The 24,006-nt window shown below is 42.4% G+C and overlaps 1 protein-coding gene across 1 annotated transcript in view; it reads left to right on the forward strand.

The window, feature by feature from the left end:
* Positions 1-20,857, forward strand: part of VIT (vitrin) — a 50,280-nt gene extending 29,423 nt beyond the window's left edge. Inside the window, exons 12-17 of the mRNA XM_084828333.1 lie at positions 1,755-1,817; positions 9,555-9,702; positions 11,286-11,389; positions 13,101-13,327; positions 18,400-18,913; positions 19,859-20,857. Coding sequence (XP_084684459.1) covers positions 1,755-1,817; positions 9,555-9,702; positions 11,286-11,389; positions 13,101-13,327; positions 18,400-18,913; positions 19,859-20,037 — 1,235 coding nt within the window. The 3' untranslated portion in view covers positions 20,038-20,857. The remainder of the gene's footprint in view (positions 1-1,754; positions 1,818-9,554; positions 9,703-11,285; positions 11,390-13,100; positions 13,328-18,399; positions 18,914-19,858) is intronic.
* Positions 20,858-24,006: the final 3,149 nt, after the last annotated feature.

Here is a 24,006-nt window from a genome sequence, read left to right on the forward strand (position 1 = left end):
ATCCAGCTTGGTGGGGTGGGGTTGCAGGGAGGAGGAATGTTTTCCAAGGGACCAGAATGCAGTAAAAGGTTAGCCTAGTGGTGAAGTTTGATGCATACAGATTATCACTTCAAAGAGAATTACTTATAGTTTGTATGAGACAACTATTGACTGGAGATTTAATGAGGCTGGACAGCTGTGACAATCCAGTGGTGAAAAAGCTTAATTAGCCTATAGTGAAGTACGAAGACAGAGAGCTAATATTCCCATGACTGACAATACAATCTTAAAGCAGGTCTGGGAACCTGGTAGGGCAGGATTCACCGTAAAAGACTGCCTTTTCAATTACATTACTTGTTGGGTGGCCTTCTTATTCTTAATTAGTTAGTTAGTTAGTTAGGGTAGGTATTTATACACCACTTTTCAAGACAGGAAGCTTTCACAAAGCAGCTTACAATACAGCTAAACTAGTATAAATACAGTTTTAAAGCAATAACAATTCACTTTTAAAAAGTCGGCTAATTCTCAACCTTCCATAAGTATTATGTAAGTATTACATTCCGCCAAAAGATGAACACCAAAAGGACTATGTTGTTCAGGATTCAAAATGGAATTATTATTCTGAGCTAGGAGAGATACAGTGACCTGGTTTGCACAACACGGCCAGCTCATCATAGGTTATTTAACTCACGATGAGCTGTGGCACATGCCCTGTGGTTGCTGTTTTCAATAGGCAACCCCTGATTGGGGTTGCATATTCAAAATGGCGGCTGCACATGGCTCATTGTGGGTTAAATAATACACAGGATGAGCTAGCTGTGTTGTGCGAACTGGCCCAGCATGGTCTCCAGGAAAAGCATAAACACAGTCTAGTATGCCTTGTGGCATTATGTGGGATGCAATTCAGTGCAACAATCCTGTATGGACTGCTGTGCAGGACAGGTGATAACTGAAAGTACAATATGGTGGAGACCAGATCTTCCTCTTCCTATATTTCCTCATTTCACAAGTAATTATCACACTTCTTATATCAATAGGTAGGACTGTGAACTTTGATCAGTGGTGTAGCAGCTAGAGTGTTAGACTGGGAGTCGGGAGATCTGGGTTCTAGTCCCCACTTGGCCATAGAAGCTCACTGGGTTACTTTGGGCCAGTCACAGACAGCCCACCTTACCACACAGGAGGAGGAGGATTATGTACGCCACCTTGGGTTCCTTCAGGAAGAAAAAAGGAGGGATATAAATGAAATAAATGAAATAAATAAAGTTGATATTGTACTTCGACAGCACAACTGTAAATGTGTCTACTCAAAATTAAGTCGTATTGAGTTCAGTGTGGTTTACTCCCAGATAAGTGGATATAGGATTGCAGGCTAATTATCATCTGCGTGGCAAAGAGGAGTGTTGATTAATTGATGAGAACTGTTTAAATTAGAGAGGAAAAATGATAACAGGTGAATAAAAGCATTATTTATTAATTTATTGGCTATTTTGGTTCTGATATACTCTGTAATAGGGAATGAAAAATAACTTCTTCAATATGGACTTTTCTAACTAACAGTAGTTGCTTTTATGATATTCTACTTCCTTCAGTATTTCAAAAAGACACACTGAGCTTTGTTCATGTGCAAAGTTATTTTACATTTAATTGATTAATAGTTAAAAGATAGATGATTGATTTACTTCTTAAATGTGTAGGGATATTTTTTCATATGATATGTTCATTGACTCATGTCTTCTGTATTTAATAACTAAATGTATTATTGATCATTCTAGGTTTCAGCTCCAAGGAAGACTTGGTCCCAAAACCTTTGGAGCCAGTTTCCCAGGGAAACCCAAGTAAGTGAATCAAAAATGTACTGTCACTCGAGTTTCTGCTGTTTCGGTGTTCCAGCCACTGGGAGGTATGGAGAACTTTTTAGGAGGTCTCCTCCATTGTGGTTGCTCCGGGGTGGTAGGGGCTTGCAGGACGCTATTTAGGCCCCATCACATTCCCACTGATACAGTTAGGACTACAATGGAGTCCACATTTTGGAAGTGGGCTTGTGGATATTTTGCTTATTTAAAAACACACACACAATAATTTTAGCTGAATCCATTCCAAACTGAGACAAGGAGAGTTCATCCAGGACTGGGCTTTACTTCTACAAACTGAGCTACTGTTTAAATTAGTTAGGATTTGTAGAATAATCCAGAAGGGGATGCTCCTAGAGGGAGATGTACTAGGACTGAAAGCTGCTTCACATCTTACAGGTGCACACTTACAATGCTGCAAATGTATACCTACAAATATAAATTATGGCTACGATAAACATGTCTTTACAGTCATGTGTATCATCCAAGTATACTTACCAAGAAACCAGGGTTAGCTTCAGCTTCTGGTTCTTGTCTACATTTGGCAGCCAGTTAATCCAGTTGCAAACGTGTGAAATGTCCCTAAAATCAACTGAAATGTACAAAATGCAATACGGCATTTCACGCAGTGATTTTCAGGGAGGAAATTGACTTGCCGTGCTCAATGCTCACTAACATGTTGTGCTTTCACAGTATTTTCAGTACATCATCTTTTATTCGTTTTGTATCAGAAGTGAACAGGTGTCCTGATCAAGGGATTTTTGAGCACAGTAGTGGGCTGCCAGTAAGGGTCTGTTGCAAGAGTGAAATCACCAAGCTCCTCCACATCATTCATTATGTATACCTGATTATGTCAGTGAGGTTTCTTTTTGTACAACTAGTTTCTCTTTATTTTTAGCAGACATTTTATCCTAACTTAGGAGATATGCTAAGGTACAAGCACAATTTAGAAAAATGCTACCTGACTGTAGAGAAGTATTAGCAAGGCTAATTCAACAACTCAAATCAGAATGAAGCCTTGCTCACATATAATGTTTTTATTGCAATATATCAGCATGTTGATTCATTCCTCTCAGTTCAGAGACATTACTTTTCTTTTCTAGGACACAAACATATACACTACCATTTCTTGTGGCAAATGCCATCTATATAATCTTGCATTGTTGACCACTGTTGGACAAAATTTATGAACCACCTTTGGAAATCTGCACAAAAGTGTACCTTTTCCTCCTAGACTAGTAAGAAGGATAATCTGCCATTAGGTAGAGCAATGTGATTGCTTCAAGTGATAGATGCTGCGGGACAACAGTGACACCTTCCTGACTGTTTATTTATTACTTTATTTATTTGATTTGTAGCCTACTTTTCTACCAAGAAAAATGGTACTTAAGGTGGCTTACAACCATACATAAAACTTGATTAAAACATTAACAAAACAAATGCATTAAAGCACAATCAAAAACAGAACAATAACAGAATAAAAACAAGATCCAGCCCAACAGACCTGCTTACAGGCCAAGGCCTGCTTGAATGAAAAGGTCTTTTCATTCCGCCTGGTGGCAGAAGGGCAGCCAAGAGGGAGCCAACTTAGCCTGCTTTGGCAGGAAGTTCTGCAACATGGGAGTGGCCATCAAGAAAGCCCTCTTTCATGTTGCCACCAAGGGCTCCTTCAAATTGAGCTTTTATCCTGAGATTGAGCTTGCTCCTTCACAGAAATTTGCGGGCTCTTTACTTGATCATTCAAGGCGTCTCCCGCATTAAATGCCCTTTGTTTTGTTTTTAAATAGATCGCAGATAATGAGCTATCAAATTACCCTGTTGTGTTCTGCTTCAGTTTCCTCTGTGAAAAGAGTAAAAGCCGCAAGAAGAGGAGCTAGATCAATGAAAGATAATGGAAGACTCAGATTATGGGGAGAAGGAGGGGGAAGGGAGTGGGGGAAAAGGAAGCACATGAAAAAGGGAGTCACCGTGATCCTGCATTTAAAACAGAAGCAGAAAGCCCTGTTATGGTGTAGAGATGCCCTAAATGTGCCTCTGAAAGTAGTGATCTCAAAGAAGGGGCCTCTCTTGAATTCCCTGGCTATTCCCTTCTTTTTGGAGGAAACAGCCTGATCTGCCCCCCTAAACTAGCCTGGTGCTTCAGGTGTGATGGACACTATCCCATCGCAAGTGTTGAAGTAAGATTAATTTGCCAGTCTAGCTGGCTTCTGAATTTAGGATGGAGAGGGAGCACCATCTTGTCCTTTGCCTCAGGCAGCAAAATATATTGGGGTGGACCTGGTCTAATGTCTCACCAGTTGTTGTTTTTTCAATCCTCCACATATAATTGCACCATTTGCCTAGGTTTTTAGGCATGTATGATTCTGGATCCAATCTTGCACGCACTGAAATAGTTCTACTGGGCAGGGGGAACAATCCCAGCATGCGCTACAAATCCTGCTTCCAGCACAGAGTGCTGGAACACAGCCGCTCATCTGTTTGATAGAGGGACAGGGGGGAATCTTTACAAGCTTGCTCTTTCCAATTAAATGTACCTTTATTAGCACATAAGTCTTAGTGGGACTAGTTTCAAAGAGAAATCATGTGAGAACTACGACCGAGAACAAAAACCATTAATTGCCATTTAAGCCTATCCTTTCTAGTAAATGAGTATTTTCTTGCCAGTGTGCAGAGAAATAAGAATAGGTTGTTAATGCTTGAAGACATTACTTGTAAGTCACTAAGAATCAGTTTGGTTCTTTAAAAAAATAAAATAAAGAGAAGAGGTTGTTTTAACATTGGGCGTTTGTCTAGAGTTCTGTGAGCCAAAATAGCAAGACGAGTAGGGAGACGATAAACAAGTTTTAAAATATCCGGACTCAAGAGACAGATCAGAAAGCCACACAAGAGATTATGATTCTTTGAATTACTTCTGGCAAAATAGCAATTCCAGCTTGAATTTTTGTTCCGGACCTAATTAAAGAACATAAAAAACTATACAAATAAGAATGCAGGATTCACTTTATATAGAACAGGAGTGGGCAAAATGTACCTCCACATGGCCTTGAGTGCACCCACCCACACACTCACTGCTGCCCCCACAGTGCTGAAATTTGGTGGTGCAGTGGCAAAAATCCTGGTGGTTTTGCCAGTGAAATTTGGCTGCAAACCGCTATGGTGATTCAAAAATGCCAAATGTAGATTGTTTTCAAGCTAAATGTGGCCCTTTTCAGTCTCCATAATGGCTTTCCACTGGATTTTGGTGGTAAACCACCATTTTTTTGCCACTGGGTTGTGCCACTGGGTAGTGAGGTGGTAGAAATGTGGCCTCCAAGGGGTTCTGGGTGCTGGAAATTGGCCCCTGGACTGCCTAAAATTGCACACCTCTGTTATAAAGAATATGACTACAATGTAGGAAGGAAAGAGAGACACTTAATATGGTAAAACTGTTCCTGGACTGTACCACTTCAGACTACAGGGCTGTGGGTGGAAATGCCCCGATTGAATGCTTTCTTGTAAAAAACACACTCTGTACACAGAATGTTAGCAGAGAGAGAGAAACATTCTACCATAGCCATTTCCCTGCTATGCTAGTCTTATAGGTGCAAGGAGGATTTTATTTGCTTGTTTTGTTAAATATTCATTTAATTCCAGACCTCCATACTCACATGGTGCAATCCAGATGCAGGTTTAACACATGATGAACTGTTTGTCCAGACTGCCTCTGAAGTTTGAATCTTGTGCAAAGTTATAGGGCTCATGATCTGGGGAAGGGTCCTTCCATTTGTGGAAATGACTTGGATTGAGCACAAGCTCCCTGCTGGAACCAGGGGAAGTAATATTCACCAACTTCCCCCTTCCTCTTGCAGCCCCCATCTCTGTCTCCCGCAGTGTTCCAACCATATTTTCAGGGGCATAGGGGATGAAGCAGGGAGGGACAAGTGGCAAAAACCATCTCCCCTCCTTTTCACCCATAAGGGCACACAGTAAGTGGACTTCCGCTCCATGAAAGTCTGGATCAAACCCATAGTCATCAAATCATGAACAGGCATTAACGGTGGAACATGGATCACTGCCTTGTTGCGGCGAAGGGGCTTGCATAACTCAGTAAACCATAAGCTATGCCGTGCAGGGCCACCCAAGACGGACAGGTCATGGCGGAGAGTTCTGACAAAATGTGGTCCACTGGAGAAGGAAATGGCAACCCACTCCAGTATTCTTGCCAAGAAAACCCCATGGAACGTATCACAAGGCTAAAAGAGATGACGCCGGAAGATGAGCCCCTCAGGTCGGAAGGTGTCCAATATACTACTGGGGAAGAGCAGAGGGTATTTCCAAGTAGCGCCAGAAAGAGTGAAGCGGCTGGGCCAAAGCCGAAAGGAAACTCAACTTTGGATGTGTCTGGTGGTGAAAAGAAAATCCAGTGCTGTAAAGAACAATATTGTTTAGGAACCTGGAATGTCAGATCAATGAATCAAGGTAAGCTGGAGGTGGTCAAACATGAGATGGCAAGATTAAACATCGACATCTTGGGAATCAGCGAACTAAAATGGACAGGCATGGGCGAATTTAATTCAGGTGACCATCATATCTACTACTGTGAGCAAGAATCCCTTAGAAGAAATGGAGTAGCACTCATAGTCAACAAAAGGGTGGGAAAAGCAGTACTGGGGTACAATCTCAAAAATGATAGAATGATCTCAGTACGAATCCAAGGCAAACCATTCAACATCACAGTAATTCAAGTCTATGCCCCAACCACTGAGGCCGAAGAAGCTGAGGTTGATCGGTTCTATGAAGACCTACAACACCTTCTAGAACTAACACCAAAAAAAGATGTCCTCTTCATCATAGGGGATTGGAATGCTAAAGTAGGAAGTCAAGAAATCACTGGGATAACAGGCAGGCATGGCCTTGGTGTACAAAATGAAGCAGTACAAAAGCTAATAGAGTTTTGCCAAGAGAACATGCTGATCATAGCAAACACTCTTTTCCAACAGCACAAGAGGTGACTACACATGGACATCACCAGATGGTCAATATTGAAATCAGATTGATTATGTCCTTTGCAGCCAAAGATGGAGAAGCTCCATACAGTCAGTCAAAACAAGACCTGGAGCTGACTGTGGCTCAGATCATGAGCTGCTTCTTGCAAAATTTCGGCTTAAATTGAAGAACGTAGGGAAAACCACTAAACCATTCAGGTATGACCTAAATCATATCCCTGATGAATATACAGTGGAGGTGAGGAATAGATTTCAGGGATTAGACCTGATAGACAGAGTGCCTGAGGAACTATGGACGGAGGTCCGTAACATTGTTCAGGAGGCAGCAACGAAATCCATCCCAAAGAAAAAGAATTGCAAGAAAGCAAAGTGGCTGTCTGATGAGGCTTTACAAGTAGCTGAGGAAAGAAGGGAAGTGAAAAGCAAGGGAGAAAGGGGAAGATATACCCAACTGAATGCAGAGTTCCAGAGAATAGCAAGGAGAGACAAGAAGGCCTTCTTAAATGAACAATGCAAAGAAATCGAGGAAAACAACAGAATGGGAAAGACTAGAGATCTCTTCAAGAAAATCGGAGATCTCAAGGGAACGTTTTGTGCAAAGACAGGCATGATAAAGGACAAAGAAGGCAGGGACCTAACAGAAGCAGATGAGATTAAGAAGAGGTGGCAAGAATACACAGAAGAACTATACAGGAAAGATCTGAATGTCCCTGGTAGCCATGATAGTGCGGTCACTGAACTTGAGCCAGACATCCTAGAGAGTGAAGTCAAGTGGGCCTTAGGAAGCATTACTAACAACAAAACTAGCAGAGATGACAGTATTCCAGCTGAGCTATTTAAAATCCTAAAAGATGATGCTGTTAAAGTGCTGCACTAATATGCCAACAAATTTGGAACACTCAACAGTGGCCACAAGACTGGAAAAGGTCAGTTTACATTCCAATTCCAAAGAAGGGCAACGCCAAAGAGTGTTCGAACTACCGCACAATTGCGCTCATTTCACATGCCAGCAAGGTGATGCTCAAAATCCTACAAGCTAGGCTTCAGCAGTATGCGAACTGAGAACTACCGGAAGTACAAGCTGGGTTTCGAAGAGGCAGAGGAACTAGAGATCAAATTGCCAACTTTCACTGGATCACGGAGAAAGCAGGAGAATTCCAGAAAAACGTCTATTTCTGCTTCATTGACTACGCTAAAGCCTTTGATTGTGTGGATCACAACAAACTGTGGCAAATTCTGAAAGTGATGGGAGTACCAGACCACCTTACCTGTCTCCTGAGAAACCTGTACGAGGGCCAAGAAGCAACAGTAAGAACCAGAGATGGAACAACCGATTGGTTCCAAATTGGGAAAGGAGTACGACAAGGCTGCATATTGTCGCCCTGCTTATTTAACTTATATGCAGAGTACATCATGAGAAACGCTGGGTTGGATGAATCACAGGTCGGAATTAAGGTTGCCGGGAGAATTATCAACAACCTCAGATACGCAGATGATACCACCCTAATGGCAGAAAGCGAAGAGGATCTCAAGAGCCTCTTGTTGAGGGTGAAAGAGGAGAGTGCAAAAGCTGGTTTGAAACTCAACATTAAAAAAACGAAGATCATGGCATCTGGCCCCATCACTTCCTGGCATATAGAAGGGGAAGAAATGGAAGCAGTGACAGATTTCATTTTCTTGGGCTCCAAGATCACCGCAGACAGTGACTGTAGCCATGAAATTAAAAGATGCTTGCTTCTTGGGAGGAAAGCTATGGCAAGCCTAGACAGCATAGTAAGAAGCAGAGACATCACCTTGCCGACAAAGGTCTGTCTAATCAAAGCTATGGTTTTCCCAGTAGTAAAGTATGGCTGTGAGAGCTGGACTATAAGGAAGGCTGAGCGCCGAAGAATTGATGCTTTCAAACGGTGGTGCTAGAGAAGACTCTTACGAGTCCCCTGGACTGCAGGAAGGTCAAATCAGTCCATCCTAAAAGAAATCAACCCTGAGTGCTCATTGGAAGGACAGATACTGAAGCTGAAGCTGAAATATTTTGGCCACCTAATGCGAAGAGAAAACTCTCTGGAAAAGACCCTGATGCTGGGAAAGACTGAAGGCAAAAGGAGAAGGGGACGGCAGAGGATGAGATGGCTAGATAGCATCACCAATGCAATAAATATGGACTTGAGCATGCTCTGGGAGAGAGCGCAGGACAGGAAGGCCTGGCGTGCTATGGTTCATGGGGTCACGAAGAGTCGGACACGACTGAACGACTGAACAACAATAATAATATCAGAACTTAATATCAGTTCTGTTAGACTTATTCCCAAGTAAGTGTGTATAGGACTGCAGCCTTAATGTACATGTGGGTCCCTACAATTGTCTACTGAGCTGAGCTTTCCTTTAAAAGGTCTGTGTGATTTCAAGATGATTGGTTCTATTGTCCTATATTATAGGGGGGAAGGTCTAAATTGGCTGATCTAGGCTATAGGAATAAACAGTCTAGATTACTAATTCAAACTTCACTTGCAGAACCTGAATTTCTTCCTAACTGAACTGGTGGAATAAGGCCTCACCTACTTGCCAAGTTGGATTACTGCTGTCTATGGCAAGGGAGTTGTTCATATCCTTGATAAACTCTTAGAATGGTCCAGTAGATGCTCTGATAAGTCTATGATAGTTAGGTGTCATGATCTTGTGCTGAAAAAGCATACCATTTTGGAGAAAGAGCAAAGTTCTTCTAATCTTTTTTTTCCAGATTGCAAAGTTGATGTATCATTTTTGATAGATGGGAGCTGGAGCATCGGCAAGCGCCGCTTTCAGATCCAAAAACAGTTCCTCAAAGATGTAACTCAAGCCCTGGATGTTGGCATATCTGGCCCTCTCATTGGCATCATTCAGTATGGGTAAGAACATTCTTTGTTTTCTTAACATCTGGATTAATCTTAACTCCTGTCTCCATACCTGTATATGTAGCAATACCACAAGAACTTTCTGAACTCTGCCCAGAGAACATTGGTTATTAGGCAGATTGAATATATAATAAATAAATAAATAATAATAATTTTTCTGGAAATATTTTATATCTATTTTTACTGTTTTGACTAGAATTGAGTTATATAAAGGGACAGCTATAAATTCCAGTAAGAATTCAGGGGACTGAAACAGTAGACTTTTATAGGATTACTAGCCCACCTGCTGCATCAGCAGCTTAGGAGAAAATGTGCTAGCAGGACTGCCAGCACATCATCACAGAACGTATGTTGATAATGTGGAACATCACACTAATTACATCTGCATCACAGGAAAGAAACATGGGCACAAATATATTGTCCTGAAGAGTGAGACTCAAAGTTTAGACTATGCTGACAGGATAAGTGAGTCTTCTTAGTTTACAACAGTTAAGCCAATCGAAAGACATAGCAACTATTTGTGTGACTATCTGAAAAACAAAAACACTTGGCCAAAATGCATCCCTCTGTGGACACTAGTAATATGCTGTTTGGCCATATACTAATAGCCAACGCATTCTCCAAGTGCCAGTCCTTATGTAGCCAAAACACCATATCCAATGCACAAGAGGGAGATATTAGCAGCCTTGGGGGAACTTCAAGGTTGGTAGAAGTACAAATAAATATTTAGGGGGTTAAAAAACTGAAGTGCAGGGGAACCCTTCAAAATAGCCAAATAAGGACTGACCATGCTCATTGGGGATGTGTGAGTGGAGGGACACAGAAAAACCAGGGTGGTGGTGGAATGGCATATTCTCAAAGAGGGCATGGCTGGCTGGAATCCTGAACAGAAGCACTCCACACTGCAGCATTCTGTCGCAGGTCCCACTTGTGCCAACTATCTCTCATAATGAGTAGCCCATTGGTGCTCCCAGTATGCATCTAGCTGGCCCTCTTATAGCAAGATGAGTATATGGAACAAGCACACAGCCCTCCTTTTGGGGAAAGCAAACAGCACACACGGTGTATCCACACCTAAGGGCCAGCTGGAGAAGGATCAGGATGTAAGAGGGCTCTATGGAGCCCTATGCCTAACCCCGCAGATCTGCACATCACACTCCTTCTTTAGCAGTATGTTTTTATTCATCAGACAGAAGCCTTGATGTCCTGATATGAAATGATCAGGTGGAAGAAAATGAATGATCAGTTAATTATTAGCACTGCATTTTCTGGTGAGAAAATAAATTCTGCAAATGAGTTTTGTACCTATGAAAATGTAATGGTCAAATGTATAATTGTGAAAAGTAAAAACACACAGAACCCCCCCACACACACATACACAAGCATATGTTGTGTGTAAATATTCACATATTTGTGTGCATACAGTAATTATTCATGCACATTGTTTCCTGTTCAGAAAAGTATACATGTAAATTGCCCCCCCCCCCAATTATCACCATTAATGTGCTGCCATTAATACCAGATTTTGTAGGGGATAACACAAGAGGAAACTGCTCGTTGTTTTTTTTTAAATACAGCGATGACCCTTCTACCGAATTTAACTTGAAGACCTATGCAAACTCTAAGGATCTGAAAAATGCTATCGAGAAAATAGTCCAGAAAGGAGGATTATCTAATGTTGGTATGTAGCCTGCATGATGCATTCAGAACTAATCAGCTTAAAGAGTCAGAAGACAGGGCACAGTGGTATGCTCATATTCTAGGCAGATTCAGGTCAAGACTTCACTCATTTCAGTTCCCTCTACCTCCATGCTGGAAATATGCTTCTCTTCCATAAAGTCAAGAGTTAGTATCTGAATCGTTTCCCTGATATAAATATATTTGTGTGTGTCTATTTCACAGCATGAGAACAGCCACAGTGGGTTGCAACCGCTAGTTACCAGGATGGGGTTCCAAACAAAAACTAAATACCCAATACCTTAATTACTTATTTCTTAAATTTATATACCACCCAAATGAGAAAATCCCCTTGGGCTGTTTTACAATCATAACCCAGAACAAGACTAAACTGACTTGGATTCCTGCATTGAGCAGGGGGTTGGACTCGATGGCCTTGTAGGCCCCTCCAACCCTATTATTCTATGATTCTATGACAAATGATACAATAATACAACTAATGAAAATATTAAAATATTAAAGAGCCAGTAACAAATTTAATAATCAGAACAACAGTAAAGATTAAATGCGTACTGGAAGATCTTAGGAAAGGAAAGGAAAGGAAAGGAAAGGAAAGGAAAGGAAAGGAAAGGAAAGGAAAGGAAAGGAAAGGAAAGGAAAGGAAAGGAAAGGAAAGGAAAGGAAAGGAAAGTGCATGCACCGGGTCACTGCTGACCCCTAGAGGGATGCCGCTTAGCGTTTTCATGGCAGACTATAGCGGGGTGGTTTGCCATTGCCTTCCCCAGTTGTGACTACCTTTCCCCCAGCAAGCTGGGTACTCATTTTACCAACCTCGGAAGGATGGAAGGCTGAGTTGACCTGAGCTGGCTACCTGAGACCCAGCTTCCGCTGGGATCAAACTCGGGTCATGGGGAGAGTTTCGGTTGCCATACTGCCGCCTACCACTCTGCGCCACACGAGGCTCGGAAGGTCTTAGCCTGGCATCTAAATGCATACAGTGAGGTTGCCAAAAGGATCTCGTTGAGAATGACATTCTACATTAATTCTGTGGCACTTATGGAAAATCCATCCCCCGCTTCCAGCTTCTATGCTACGTCAGGCATATGTTAGAGAGACATTCATCCAATCCAGCAAAGATACACATGCAAGCAGTTTCCATAGCAAATTCTCTGGCTGGGTCAGAGACTACATACACATGTTGGATATGAATGTGCAACCACATGTATAATCTGCAATGTCAGGCACATCTGAATGTGAGGCAACCATTTGCACAACATGGTTTTGATTGGGATACGTATTTCCATTGCAATCTGGATAGAAATATGCACTCTCAAGCACCATCTCAGGCTGAATGCATGTTATTGCATGTAACTGCATCTGGGCTATTGACAGTTTTAGCAGCATTGTCATATTGTGTCCTCCATTTACTGTCTCTGTTCCTTAGTTTTTGTAAACTGCCCATTGAGCTTCGGATATGGGGCAGCATACAAATGTTAATAATGCTGATGATAGTGTTGATGATGATAATGATGACTATTACGATGATAATGATGATGGTGATGATGGTGATGATGATTTTAAAAGTTATATGGAACATTATGCCAAAAACAAAGGAACAGTGAGCAGCCCTCTTAGGCTCTTGCATTTGCATCTTTTCTAAGACCAACTAGAGTTACAACTGTTCTTGCTTTTTTCCTTCCTATCTTCTCTGACAGGGAGAGCACTATCCTTTCTTAACAAAAACTTCTTTGAGGATTCCAATGGGAACCGAGGTGGTGCACCCAATGTTGTTATAGTGATGGTGGATGGATGGCCCACTGATAAGGTAGAAGAGGCCTCCAGGCTGGCAAGGGAATCTGGCATTAACATTTTCTTTGTCACCATTGAAGGACCAGATGAAAATGAAAAAAAGAATGTCATTGAAACAAACTTTGTGGACAAGGTAAGGAAAATACATCAGAGGAGAGGCAAGATATAGACTTTGAGGCTGTCAGAGTTTTGAGCCCCTCACCTTTATAATGTGTGGGGCAGTCGATGTAGAAGTAGGACATGTTTGCCTGACAAAATAAACAAGTGTGAACAAAATGCCTGCCACTCTGTTCCAACTACCCCTGTGCTCAGCTACAGTTGTCCCCCATTCATATTCTCTATTGCTACTACTGCTCAGTCCTGTGAAGTTTTATGATCCCAGCCTAATAGGATGTGTCTATGTCAGGGATCCCCTTCATGGATCACTGCCTTATTGTGGCGAAGGGGCTTGCGTAACTCAGTGAAGTCATAAGCTATGCCGTGCAGGGCCACCCAAGACAGACAGGTCATGGCAGAGAGTTCTGACAAAATGTGGTCCACTGGAGAAGGAAATGGCAACCCACTCCAGTATTCTTGCCAAGAAAACCCCATGGAACGTATCACAAGGCTAAAAGAGATGACGCTGGAAGATGAGCCCCTCAGGTCGGAAGGTGTCCAATATGCTACTGGGGAAGAGCAGAGGGTATTTCCAAGTAGCACCAGAAAGAGTGAAGCGGCTGGGCCAAACCCGAAAGGACACTCAGCTGTGGATGTGTCTGGTGGTGAAAAGAAAATCCGATGCTGTAAAGAACAATATTGTTTAGGAACCTGGAATGTCAGATCAATGAATCAAGGTAAGCTGGAGGTGGTCAAACATGAGATGGCAAGATTGAACATCGACATCTTGGGAATCAGCGAACTAAAATGGACAGGCATGGGCGAATTTAATTCAGGTGACCATCATATCTACTACTGTGGGCAAGAATCCCTTAGAAGAAATGGAGTAGCACTCATAGTCAACAAAAGGGTGGGAAAAGCAGTACTGGGGTACAATCTTAAAAATGATAGAATGATCTCAGTACAAATCCAAGGCAAACCATTCAACATCACAGTAATTCAAGTCTATGCCCCAACCACTGAGGCCGAAGAAGCTGAGGTTGATCGGTTCTATGAAGACCTACAACACCTTCTAGAACTAACACCAAAAAAAGATGTCCTCTTCATCATAGGGGATTGGAATGCTAAAGTAGGAAGTCAAGAAATCACCGGGATAACAGGCAGGCATGGCCTTGGTGTACAAAACGAAGCAGGACAAAAGCTAATAGAGTTTTGCCAAGAGAACATGCTGATCATAGCAAACACTCTTTTCCAACAGCACAAGAGGCGACTCTACACATGGACATCACCAGATGGTCAATATCGAAATCAGATTGATTATGTCCTTTGCAGCCAAAGATGGAGAAGCTCCATACAGTCAGTCAAAACAAGACCTGGAGCTGACTGTGGCTCAGATCATGAGCTGCTTCTTGCAGAATTTCAGCTTAAATTGAAGAACGTAGGGAAAACCACTAAACCATTCAGGTATGACCTAAATCATATCCCTGATGAATATACAGTGGAGGTGAGGAATAGATTTCAGGGATTAGACCTGATAGACAGAGTGCCTGAGGAACTATGGACGGAGGTCCGTAACATTGTTCAGGAAGCAGCAACGAAATCCATCCCAAAGAAAAAGAAATGCAAGAAAGCAAAGTGGCTGTCTGATGAGGCTTTACAAGTAGCTGAGGAAAGAAGGGAAGCGAAAAGCAAGGGAGAAAGGGGAAGATATACCCAACTGAATGCAGAGTTCCAGAGAATAGCAAGGAGAGACAAGAAGGCCTTCTTAAATGAACAATGCAAAGAAATTGAGGAAAACAACAGAATGGGAAAGACTAGAGATCTCTTCAAGAAAATTGGAGATCTCAAGGGAACGTTTTGTGCAAAGACGGGCATGATAAAGGACAAAGAAGGCAGGGACCTAACAGAAGCAGATGAGATTAAGAAGAGGTGGCAAGAATACACAGAAGAACTATACAGGAAAGATCTGAATGTCCCTGATAGCCATGATAGTGCGGTCACTGAACTTGAGCCGGACATCCTAGAGAGTGAAGTCAAGCGGGCCTTAGGAAGCATTACTAACAACAAAGCTAGTGGAGATGACAGTATTCCAGCCGAGCTATTTAAAATCCTAAAAGATGATGCTGTTAAAGTGCTGCATTCAATATGCCAACAAATCTGGAACACTCAACAGTGGCCACAAGACTGGAAAAGGTCAGTTTACATTCCAATTCCAAAGAAGGGCAACGCCAAAGAGTGTTCAAACTACCGCACAATTGCGCTCATTTCACATGCCAGCAAGGTGATGCTCAAAATCCTACAAGCTAGGCTTCAGCAGTATGCGAACCGAGAACTACCGGAAGTACAAGCTGGGTTTCGAAGAGGCAGAGGAACTAGAGATCAAATCGCCAACATTCGCTGCATCATGGTGAAAGCAAGAGAATTCCAGAAAAACGTTTATTTCTGCTTCATTGACTACGCTAAAGCCTTTGATTGTGTGGATCACAACAAACTGTGGCAAATTCTGAAAGTGATGGGAGTACCAGACCACCTTACCTGTCTCCTGAGAAACCTGTACGAGGGTCAAGAAGCAACAGTAAGAACCAGACATGGAACAACCGATTGGTTCCAAATTGGGAAAGGAGTACGACAAGGCTGCATATTGTCACCCTGCTTATTTAACTTATATGCAGAGTACATCATGAGAAATGCCGGGTTGGATGAATCACAGGTCGGAATTAAGATTGCTGGGAGAATTATCAACAACCTCCGATATGCAGACGATACCACCCTAATGGCAGAAAGCGAAGAGGATCTCAAGAGCCTCTTGTTGAGGGTGAAAGAGGAGAGTGCAAAAGCTGGTTTGAAACTCAACATTAAAAAAACGAAGATCATGGCATCTGGCCCCATCACTTCTTGGCATATAGAAGGGGAAGAAATGGAAGCAGTGACAGATTTTACTTTCTTGGGCTCCAAGATCACCGCAGACGGTGACTGTAGCCATGAAATTAAAAGACGCTTGCTCCTTGGGAGGAAAGCTATGGCCAACCTAGACAGCATAGTAAGAAGCAGAGACATCACCTTGCCGACAAAGGTCCGTCTAATCAAAGCTATGGTTTTCCCAGTAGTAATGTATGGCTGTGAGAGCTGGACTATAAGGAAGGCTGAGCGCCGAAGAATTGATGCTTTCGAACTGTGGTGCTGGAGAAGACTCTTACGAGTCCCCTGGACTGCAAGGAGGTCAAATCAGTCCATCCTAAAGGAAATCAACCCTGAGTGCTCATTGGAAGGACAGATACTGAAGCTGAAGCTCCAATATTTTGGCCACCTAATGCGAAGAGAAAACTCCCTGGAAAAGACCCTGATGCTGGGAAAGACTGAAGGCAAAAGGAGAAGGGGACGGCAGAGGATGAGATGGCTAGATAGCATCACCGATGCAATGAATATGAACTTGAGCACGCTCCGGGAGAGAGCGCAGGACAGGAAGGCTTGGCGTGCTATGGTCCATGGGGTCACGAAGAGTCGGACACGACTGAACGACTGAACAACAAAATGTCAGGGATGGGAAACATATGGCCCTCCAGATGTTGTTGGACCAACATCTGGAGGGTCAAACATTCCCCACCAGAAAGTTTTGTTCTTCCCTTTTGTTTTTAAAAGGATAAATGGCCAATGGGGATGGGGGAATTTTAATTCTTTGCCTCCAGTGCAGTCCGCACTGGAAGTGTCATTCCCCACGCCACCCACACATGCACCTTTTGTTTGCAAAGGGAGGAAACCTCCCACTGGCATCAGTGGTCGTTTTTCTCTTATTTCAAATAGTAGGTGAGGGAGGTTCCAGTTGCGACTGCAGAAGAAGCAAAGAGTTAATGACCCTCTCCTCGCACTCCCCCTGCCCCACGTGCCAGCTGTTTTGAAAAAAAAAACAACTGTGCAAGGGCAAACTACATAGCAAACATATCTAGTTTGGCCTTGAGTTCTTAATTGGAAGAGTAAAATAGTATGAAGGTTTGGAGGGAGAAGTAGCAAGGCTCAAGCAATCAAGTAATTTCAAAGCCTAAATCAAGGTGTGTAGTGTCAGATGGTGTTTACTGAACACTGTGTGCTGTTACCTCCGGTTTTCCTCTAACACACATGGAAGTTCTGGATACACTTCAGTTAGATCTTGTTCTCACAAGCTGTATAGTATAGATTGGTACCCATCACAGAATGCCTATTCAACTGAGTGGTGTTAGTCTGGCATGTAGCTCTTCCTGGAAGCCTGGCAAACAAGCTCTGTTTCAGGAAGCAAAGTGGACTTTGGTAACTGTCCTTCAGAAAGCAACTTCTTTGCTCTGGACACTTGTTCTGATAATTTTGTGCACTTTCCACTGTGTCTCTGCCATGAAACACATTTCCTATGAGCTTCAAAGCCCCTTAATACCTTCAAGCTGGGTAGCATCCAGCCTGAATTGGACTGGCTGATGGCCTTGGTTTTATTTTAAGTTTGAACGGGGCAGAGCCACAGTGAGCCTCTGTGCGCTTGCCAGATTGGAAAAGTAGAACGAGACAAGAAGTCCAAGTTCATACACAGTAGTGACCTATGGTAGGCATATCTGAGAAAGTGGAAACAGCTGCAAGAAAGGAGAGCATAAATATACGCAATGAATTCTTAATCTATTCAACAATTATAGATCCCATTTAAATGCCAGTTTTGCAATATGGTAGTTGGTCTAGTAAAGTGTATAAAGACCTCCAGCCTGGTGCCCTCCAGATGTTTTGGAGTTCAACTCCCATCAGCCCCAGCCAGCATGACCAATGCTCAGAAATTCTGGGAGTTGTAGTCAAAAACATCTGAAGAACACCAGGTTGGGAAGACTGGTCTACCATTAAGTTGTCAGCCCAGTAAGCTGTAGTGGGACAGTTGCTGGAGGCAGGTAAGATGCGTGCCTGGTGGTGGTGGTGGTAGTGAGAGAACAACCATGCCACAAAACTCAAACTTCCTTGTATATTAAAGGGACAGGCACTACCCAGCCCTGTTTTCTGCTTGTTCAATGTAGTACCAATGTGGTAAGGTGAAATCAGGGATAGTCATATCATGACATCTTCATAAATTGCATTGCAAACACTTTTTGTTCACATCTCTTTCAGGCTGTATGCAGGACCAATGGATACTATTCTATCAATGTTCCCAGCTGGTTTAGCTTACACAAAGTGGTGCAGCCTTTAGTGAAACGGATCTGTGACTCTGATCGCCTGGCATGCAGCAAGACCTGTCTAAACGCGGCAGATATTGGGTTTGTCATCGACGGATCCAGCAGTGTCGGCACTGGTAACTTCCGCACCGTCCTCCAGTTCGTGGCCAATATTAGCAAAGAATTTGAGATTTCTGATACAGACACCCGTGTCGGAGCTGTGCAGTACACCTACGAACAGAGGCTGGAGTTTGGCTTTGACAAGCACAGCACTAAGCAGGATGTCCTGAATGCTGTCAAGAGAATCAACTATTGGAGTGGAGGAACCAGCACTGGAGCAGCCATCAACTATGCCTTTGGACAGCTCTTCAGCAAATCTAAGCCCAACAAGAGGAAGATAATGATTCTGATTACTGACGGCAGATCGTATGATGATGTCCGAGGGCCAGCGATAGCAGCTCATCAAAACGGTAAAGCGCGGTGCCAAATATACATCTGTTTAAAAAGCTTCAGCCCACGGCGTGTGGAGTTGTGGCTCTAGAATATTGCACTTAAATTATGGAATCCAGAAATCTGTGAAGAAAAACATTTTGTTGCACATTTGCATGTTTAGGCCTAAATCCAATGTTGCACAACCTTGCTCTCCTCCCCACTGCAGCCCCACTCCCAAACATGCTCTGGGGGTACTCCAGAGCAGATTGTGGGGGGCGGCTGCAGGGGGCGGAGAACAAGGTGCAAGTGGAAGCCCATTTGTTCTGTTGGCAGCGAGCCAGAATTAGATACAACTATTAATTGTGATAATTAAGCTTGGGATTCCCCCATCTCTCCCACCACCACCACCACCACAAACACACATAAATGTTGACTCTAACAGGTTGAGATAGGGGTGATAGCAAGCATGTGTCGTTAGATACAAGACAACAGAAATTGGGGAGCATTAGTTCTGCTTTGTAGTGAATTGTATAGGTCCTGAAGTCGAAAATGTTTCCAGATGGTGATTGGAATACTTCATGAAACATTTTCACACACACACATGTGCAGATTTGCTCAACTTAAATGACTGCAGCAAGGTGAGAGATGGTTATTCCCATTATACTAACCTCTTCCCTCCCATTTTTTCTTGGTCTCAGTGTAGCTATTTTTGCTATCATTCCCTGTAAGAGTCAGTGGTGGCATTGCTCCCTCCAAAGACAGACACTGTGGTATAGGGGCTTTTGAGCTCCTATTAGCATAGAAAAACCAGGCTGCTTGTCACAACTGCAAATGAATGGGGGAGAAAATCAACCCATGCCATTTCTTCTAACACACAATGATCATCTTTTGCATATTATGGATTATACTAAAGATTAATCTGTATGCACTATTGTTTCGAAATAAGGCATCCACACATTATGTACTAATATTTCTCACTTCAGGAGTCATAGCCTATTCGGTAGGAATTGCATGGGCTGCCCAAGATGAGCTGGAAGCCATCGCAACCGACCCTGATAAAGAGCACTCATTCTTTGTGGACGAATTCGACAGCCTCTACAGATTCGTTCCTAGGATCATCCAGAATATTTGTATGGAGTTCAATTCACAGCCACGGAACTGATCAGTTCAGCATATTCCACTAAATGCTGCATCACTGAATACGACATGAGACAGAACACAACATTTTAGGCAAGCTATGCTGGCCAGGAGTTTGAAAGGCATTTCCAGATAAGGGACTATTTCAGCTCTGTTCTCCATGCATGGCAATAATGGGTGTAGACTGATGCATTTATTCCCCCTCCCCCTTGCTGGTTTCAAAATTGATTTGATAGTGAGTCAGCTATAATCCTTGGTTAGAAAAATTCAGTTGACGCAAAGGCATAGTTTGGAATTAACTTCCACATAGAACAGGTGAAGAATAGTTCTAGGATTGCAACCCAGATGCACTGGACTTAAACCATGGGTGTGCTGGAAATGTCATTTGTTGGGACATGTCCCATTACAACTCCCCAGTGATGGAGAGGGGAGCAAGTGGCTGACCTAGAGGTGGCTTTCAAATATTGCACAGCACTGGATCCTTGTCTTTAATTAGAGCTGGCAGACTTGCAAGGATATAGGAGGCACGCAAGGAGTAACAATTACAAGAAGCAAGATCAATGAAAGATGGGAGGCAGGATTTGGTCTAGGAAAATGTAACAGCTAACAACAATGGAATTGCAGTGTGGCATTCCTACCAGCTGCATGCCTGCATACAATTGTTCTCTTAGCTGTCCCCCTCAGGCTACTTTAGTTTGTTGTGCCTTCTATACAGGTAGAAGCATTTTGATGTGCTGGGCAAATTGTTGCTTGCATATGAAATAACACACACCAGGAGGTTTTGCCAAGAGCGGCTGCAACACAAGCCAGACATACCGAGTCTGTAACCTGTCACCAAAGGGCAAGGCAGTCAAAAAAAAGGTACCTCCTGATTTCCTTACCTTCACAAAGAGCAGGCCCAGAGATGAGCATCTCACAATCCTAATTCAGTAACATCACATCCACTGACAAGGCAGATACCCTACTCTACACTTCCCCTCCAGCTATTTTACTAAGCAAGCCTTAATTTAGAGATGGTCTGTAGTTTATACAGATGCTACTAAGGTTGTATTCAGATGCATCTCTATGCTTGATAATTTTATTTTTAATAATGCTTTCCACCAATTTACTTGGAACAGACGTTAAGCTAACAAGCCTATAATTTCCTGGATCCCCCAGGGCTTTTTTTTAAAGAGGGTGTTACATTGGCCACTTTCTAGTCTTCAGGTACAAAGGCTGATTTTGGGGATAAGTTACATATTTTTGCTAGATGATCAGGAATTTCACATGAGACTTAAAAACTCTTGGGTGGATACCATCCAGACCCAGGGATTTGTTAATTTTTATTTTGCCAGTAAGGTCTAGAATTTCATCTGTCGCCACTGCTTGCCTCAGTTCTTCAGACTCCCTTCCTTGGGTGCCTGCTCTACATCTCATGTAGTGATGACAGATGCAAAGTGTTCAACGTTGAATACTGAAACATCTCTGCAAAGGTTTTGTGGATGAAACATGATCTTGGAAGTCTCCATTTAAAGTTTTTTCCCCCCTAAACACATGTATATTTGAAAAGGAAGCAGAACTCTTCTTCTATCACTTAAAGAGCTTTTCATAAGTTGCTGTTATCTTTTGCAATAAAGTTTACAAAAAAATAGTGTATTAGACTTTGTTTCTTTTGAAGAAAACCCCCAAACATGTGACATTATGTCCACACACTTTTAATACCTAAGAAACTTTGGGTCCTTCTGGATGAGGCTGTTATTGTGCAGTTGCCCTGCCTCATTCACAGAATTTGGGGGCAGTGGGGCGGCCCGTACAGCATCATCTGCCATCTGTAATTCTCCCATCTTTTCCCACTGCTTCTTCCGCCTTTTTTTTTACCATAGGAAATCCATTAAGGAGGGAAAGACAGAATACCTGCACAATGCCTTTAGAATGCAGTTCTGAAACCAAAGCCTGTATACAGTTCTTTCCTTGGAAACTCAAGGCGACATTCATACTGCCTAGGAATGTGAACATATGAAGTTGCCTACTGCATCAGACCTGTAGTTTGTCTGACTCGGGGGCTGCCCAGGGTTGTAGGCCAGCGTCTTTCGCAGCACTGCCACTGGAAATCTTCTTAAAGGAAGATGCCAGCAATTGGCCCTTGGACTTGGAGCATGCAAAGCATGTGGTCACCCACTAAGCTATGGACCCTCACCAAATTAACATATTGGTTTGTTCTTAAATAGCTGCTGTTATTCTTCTGACTGGAGAGGTTATTGTACCTTCCGTTAGCTCTGTAACACTTTTACAGTTTAACAGTAGGATTAGGCTACTGTCTGAACAAGCTTATGTGGTATTTAGAAGCTGCATTCCAATAGCATACTCCCCAGCATGTTTTCATTGACAAGGCTTTAACTGGAGTATATGAAAATGCCCTGATCATGTACAGAGTAGATGTCACTCACTAATGAGTATTTTACTTAGTTACAGCATTTATACTCCCTATGCATGAAGTATTAGGCTTCCAGATCAGAGGGCGCCATTTCCAGACAGAGTTGAACTCTTTTCCTAGAGATTCCTGAAACTATAAACCAGTTCACATTTAAAAAGGCAACATCAAGTGCTAAATTGCATGTGTGAATGATCTACCACAGACAAAGCTTTCATTCGTTCTTCTTCATACCAGCCCAAACATAACAGACTTCAATTGAAAGGCTTTCCAGCTGCCAGTAATCAAGTGTATTGAAATGTACATGGCAACGGTGAACCAAGCATGTGAGAGCAAGGGTTGTCCTAATTAAACACCTTTCCCAAATACCATACCTTTGGCACCACAGGATAAAATTGCTGCAGCTTGTACATCTGTAGGTAGACTAAGATGATTGTGGTAGGGGTTCTAGATTTCATACATACTAAAATGGAGGGATATCAGAGGTTCTAAATACTCTTTTCTTACCTACGTTTATTTCTACAAAGCTGGGTGTGTGTGGAGGGTAAAGACCATCTTGAGCTTCACATACTTTAAGTATGAAGGGAATACAAATGAGGTTCCACACTCAACTTGAAAAAAATAAGGAGAATCATGTATGTTAATTTGTACTTCATAAACAGTCTGGAATCTCTGAATCACTGAAAGTAGCCTTGTAAATTTGCAGTACAGAACCAGAGACATTCTTACGAGTTGTCAGGATTTGCTGATAGCTTGGGCAAGTTACAAACACCATCTGTCCTATTTCATCAACTGATTACAAAGTAACAGAACTGTCTGCTTCTTATACTAAATACTATTCCTAAGAGTGTGCATAATATGGGCAAACAGATCCAAAACCCACAGTATTTTTTTTAATTGAGGGAGCACCCATGATTGTTTCATCCAGCAGCCACAGGTGCAACCTAATATGTGTTTTGCACTTAGCAGTCTAATCAGATTAAACATGCCCAATACCTCTTGCACACCATCTTAAGAGGGTTATGAATTACAGATTCTTCATCATGCCTGAATTTCTTTCCCCCTTGTTTTTCCTAACATCCAGCCTGAAGTGGAGATCAATTTCTTTCCCCCTTGTTTTTCCTAACATCCAGCCTGAAGTGGAGATCAGGGGAACTCACATGCTTACTACTTTAAAAAAAATAATTGATTCTAATAAAGGTATTGCGTTACTGTGGCTTTTGAACTTTTCTTCCTAGTGGATCAACATGGCTACTGACAATATCCCTATGCCTTGTATTTTCAGAGCGGTTCTCCAAACCTGTAACCTGTTTTCATTTAGAAAACACACAGAGATGTTGAAAAATAGTATTTATTAGCACCCAATTTACATAAATACATAGTACAAAGGACATTTATTTGCTGTTGTAATATTTAGTAAAGCTGCTCTGTATAGTGTTACTTCAGGAAGGTCCATTTGATTTTACTTAACATAGAATGCAGGTACTGTACACAAAAATCCCACTTTGCTTAGCTACTATCCAGTGCAACTGCCTTCATTAATAACTCAGTATTTCCTCATTAAACTATGTATTAACAGGAGAT

The sequence above is a fragment of the Heloderma suspectum genome, chromosome 1 (assembly GCF_057233095.1).
Source record: "Heloderma suspectum isolate Gila_16-S chromosome 1, 16-S_ref, whole genome shotgun sequence".
NCBI lineage: Eukaryota > Metazoa > Chordata > Lepidosauria > Squamata > Helodermatidae > Heloderma > Heloderma suspectum.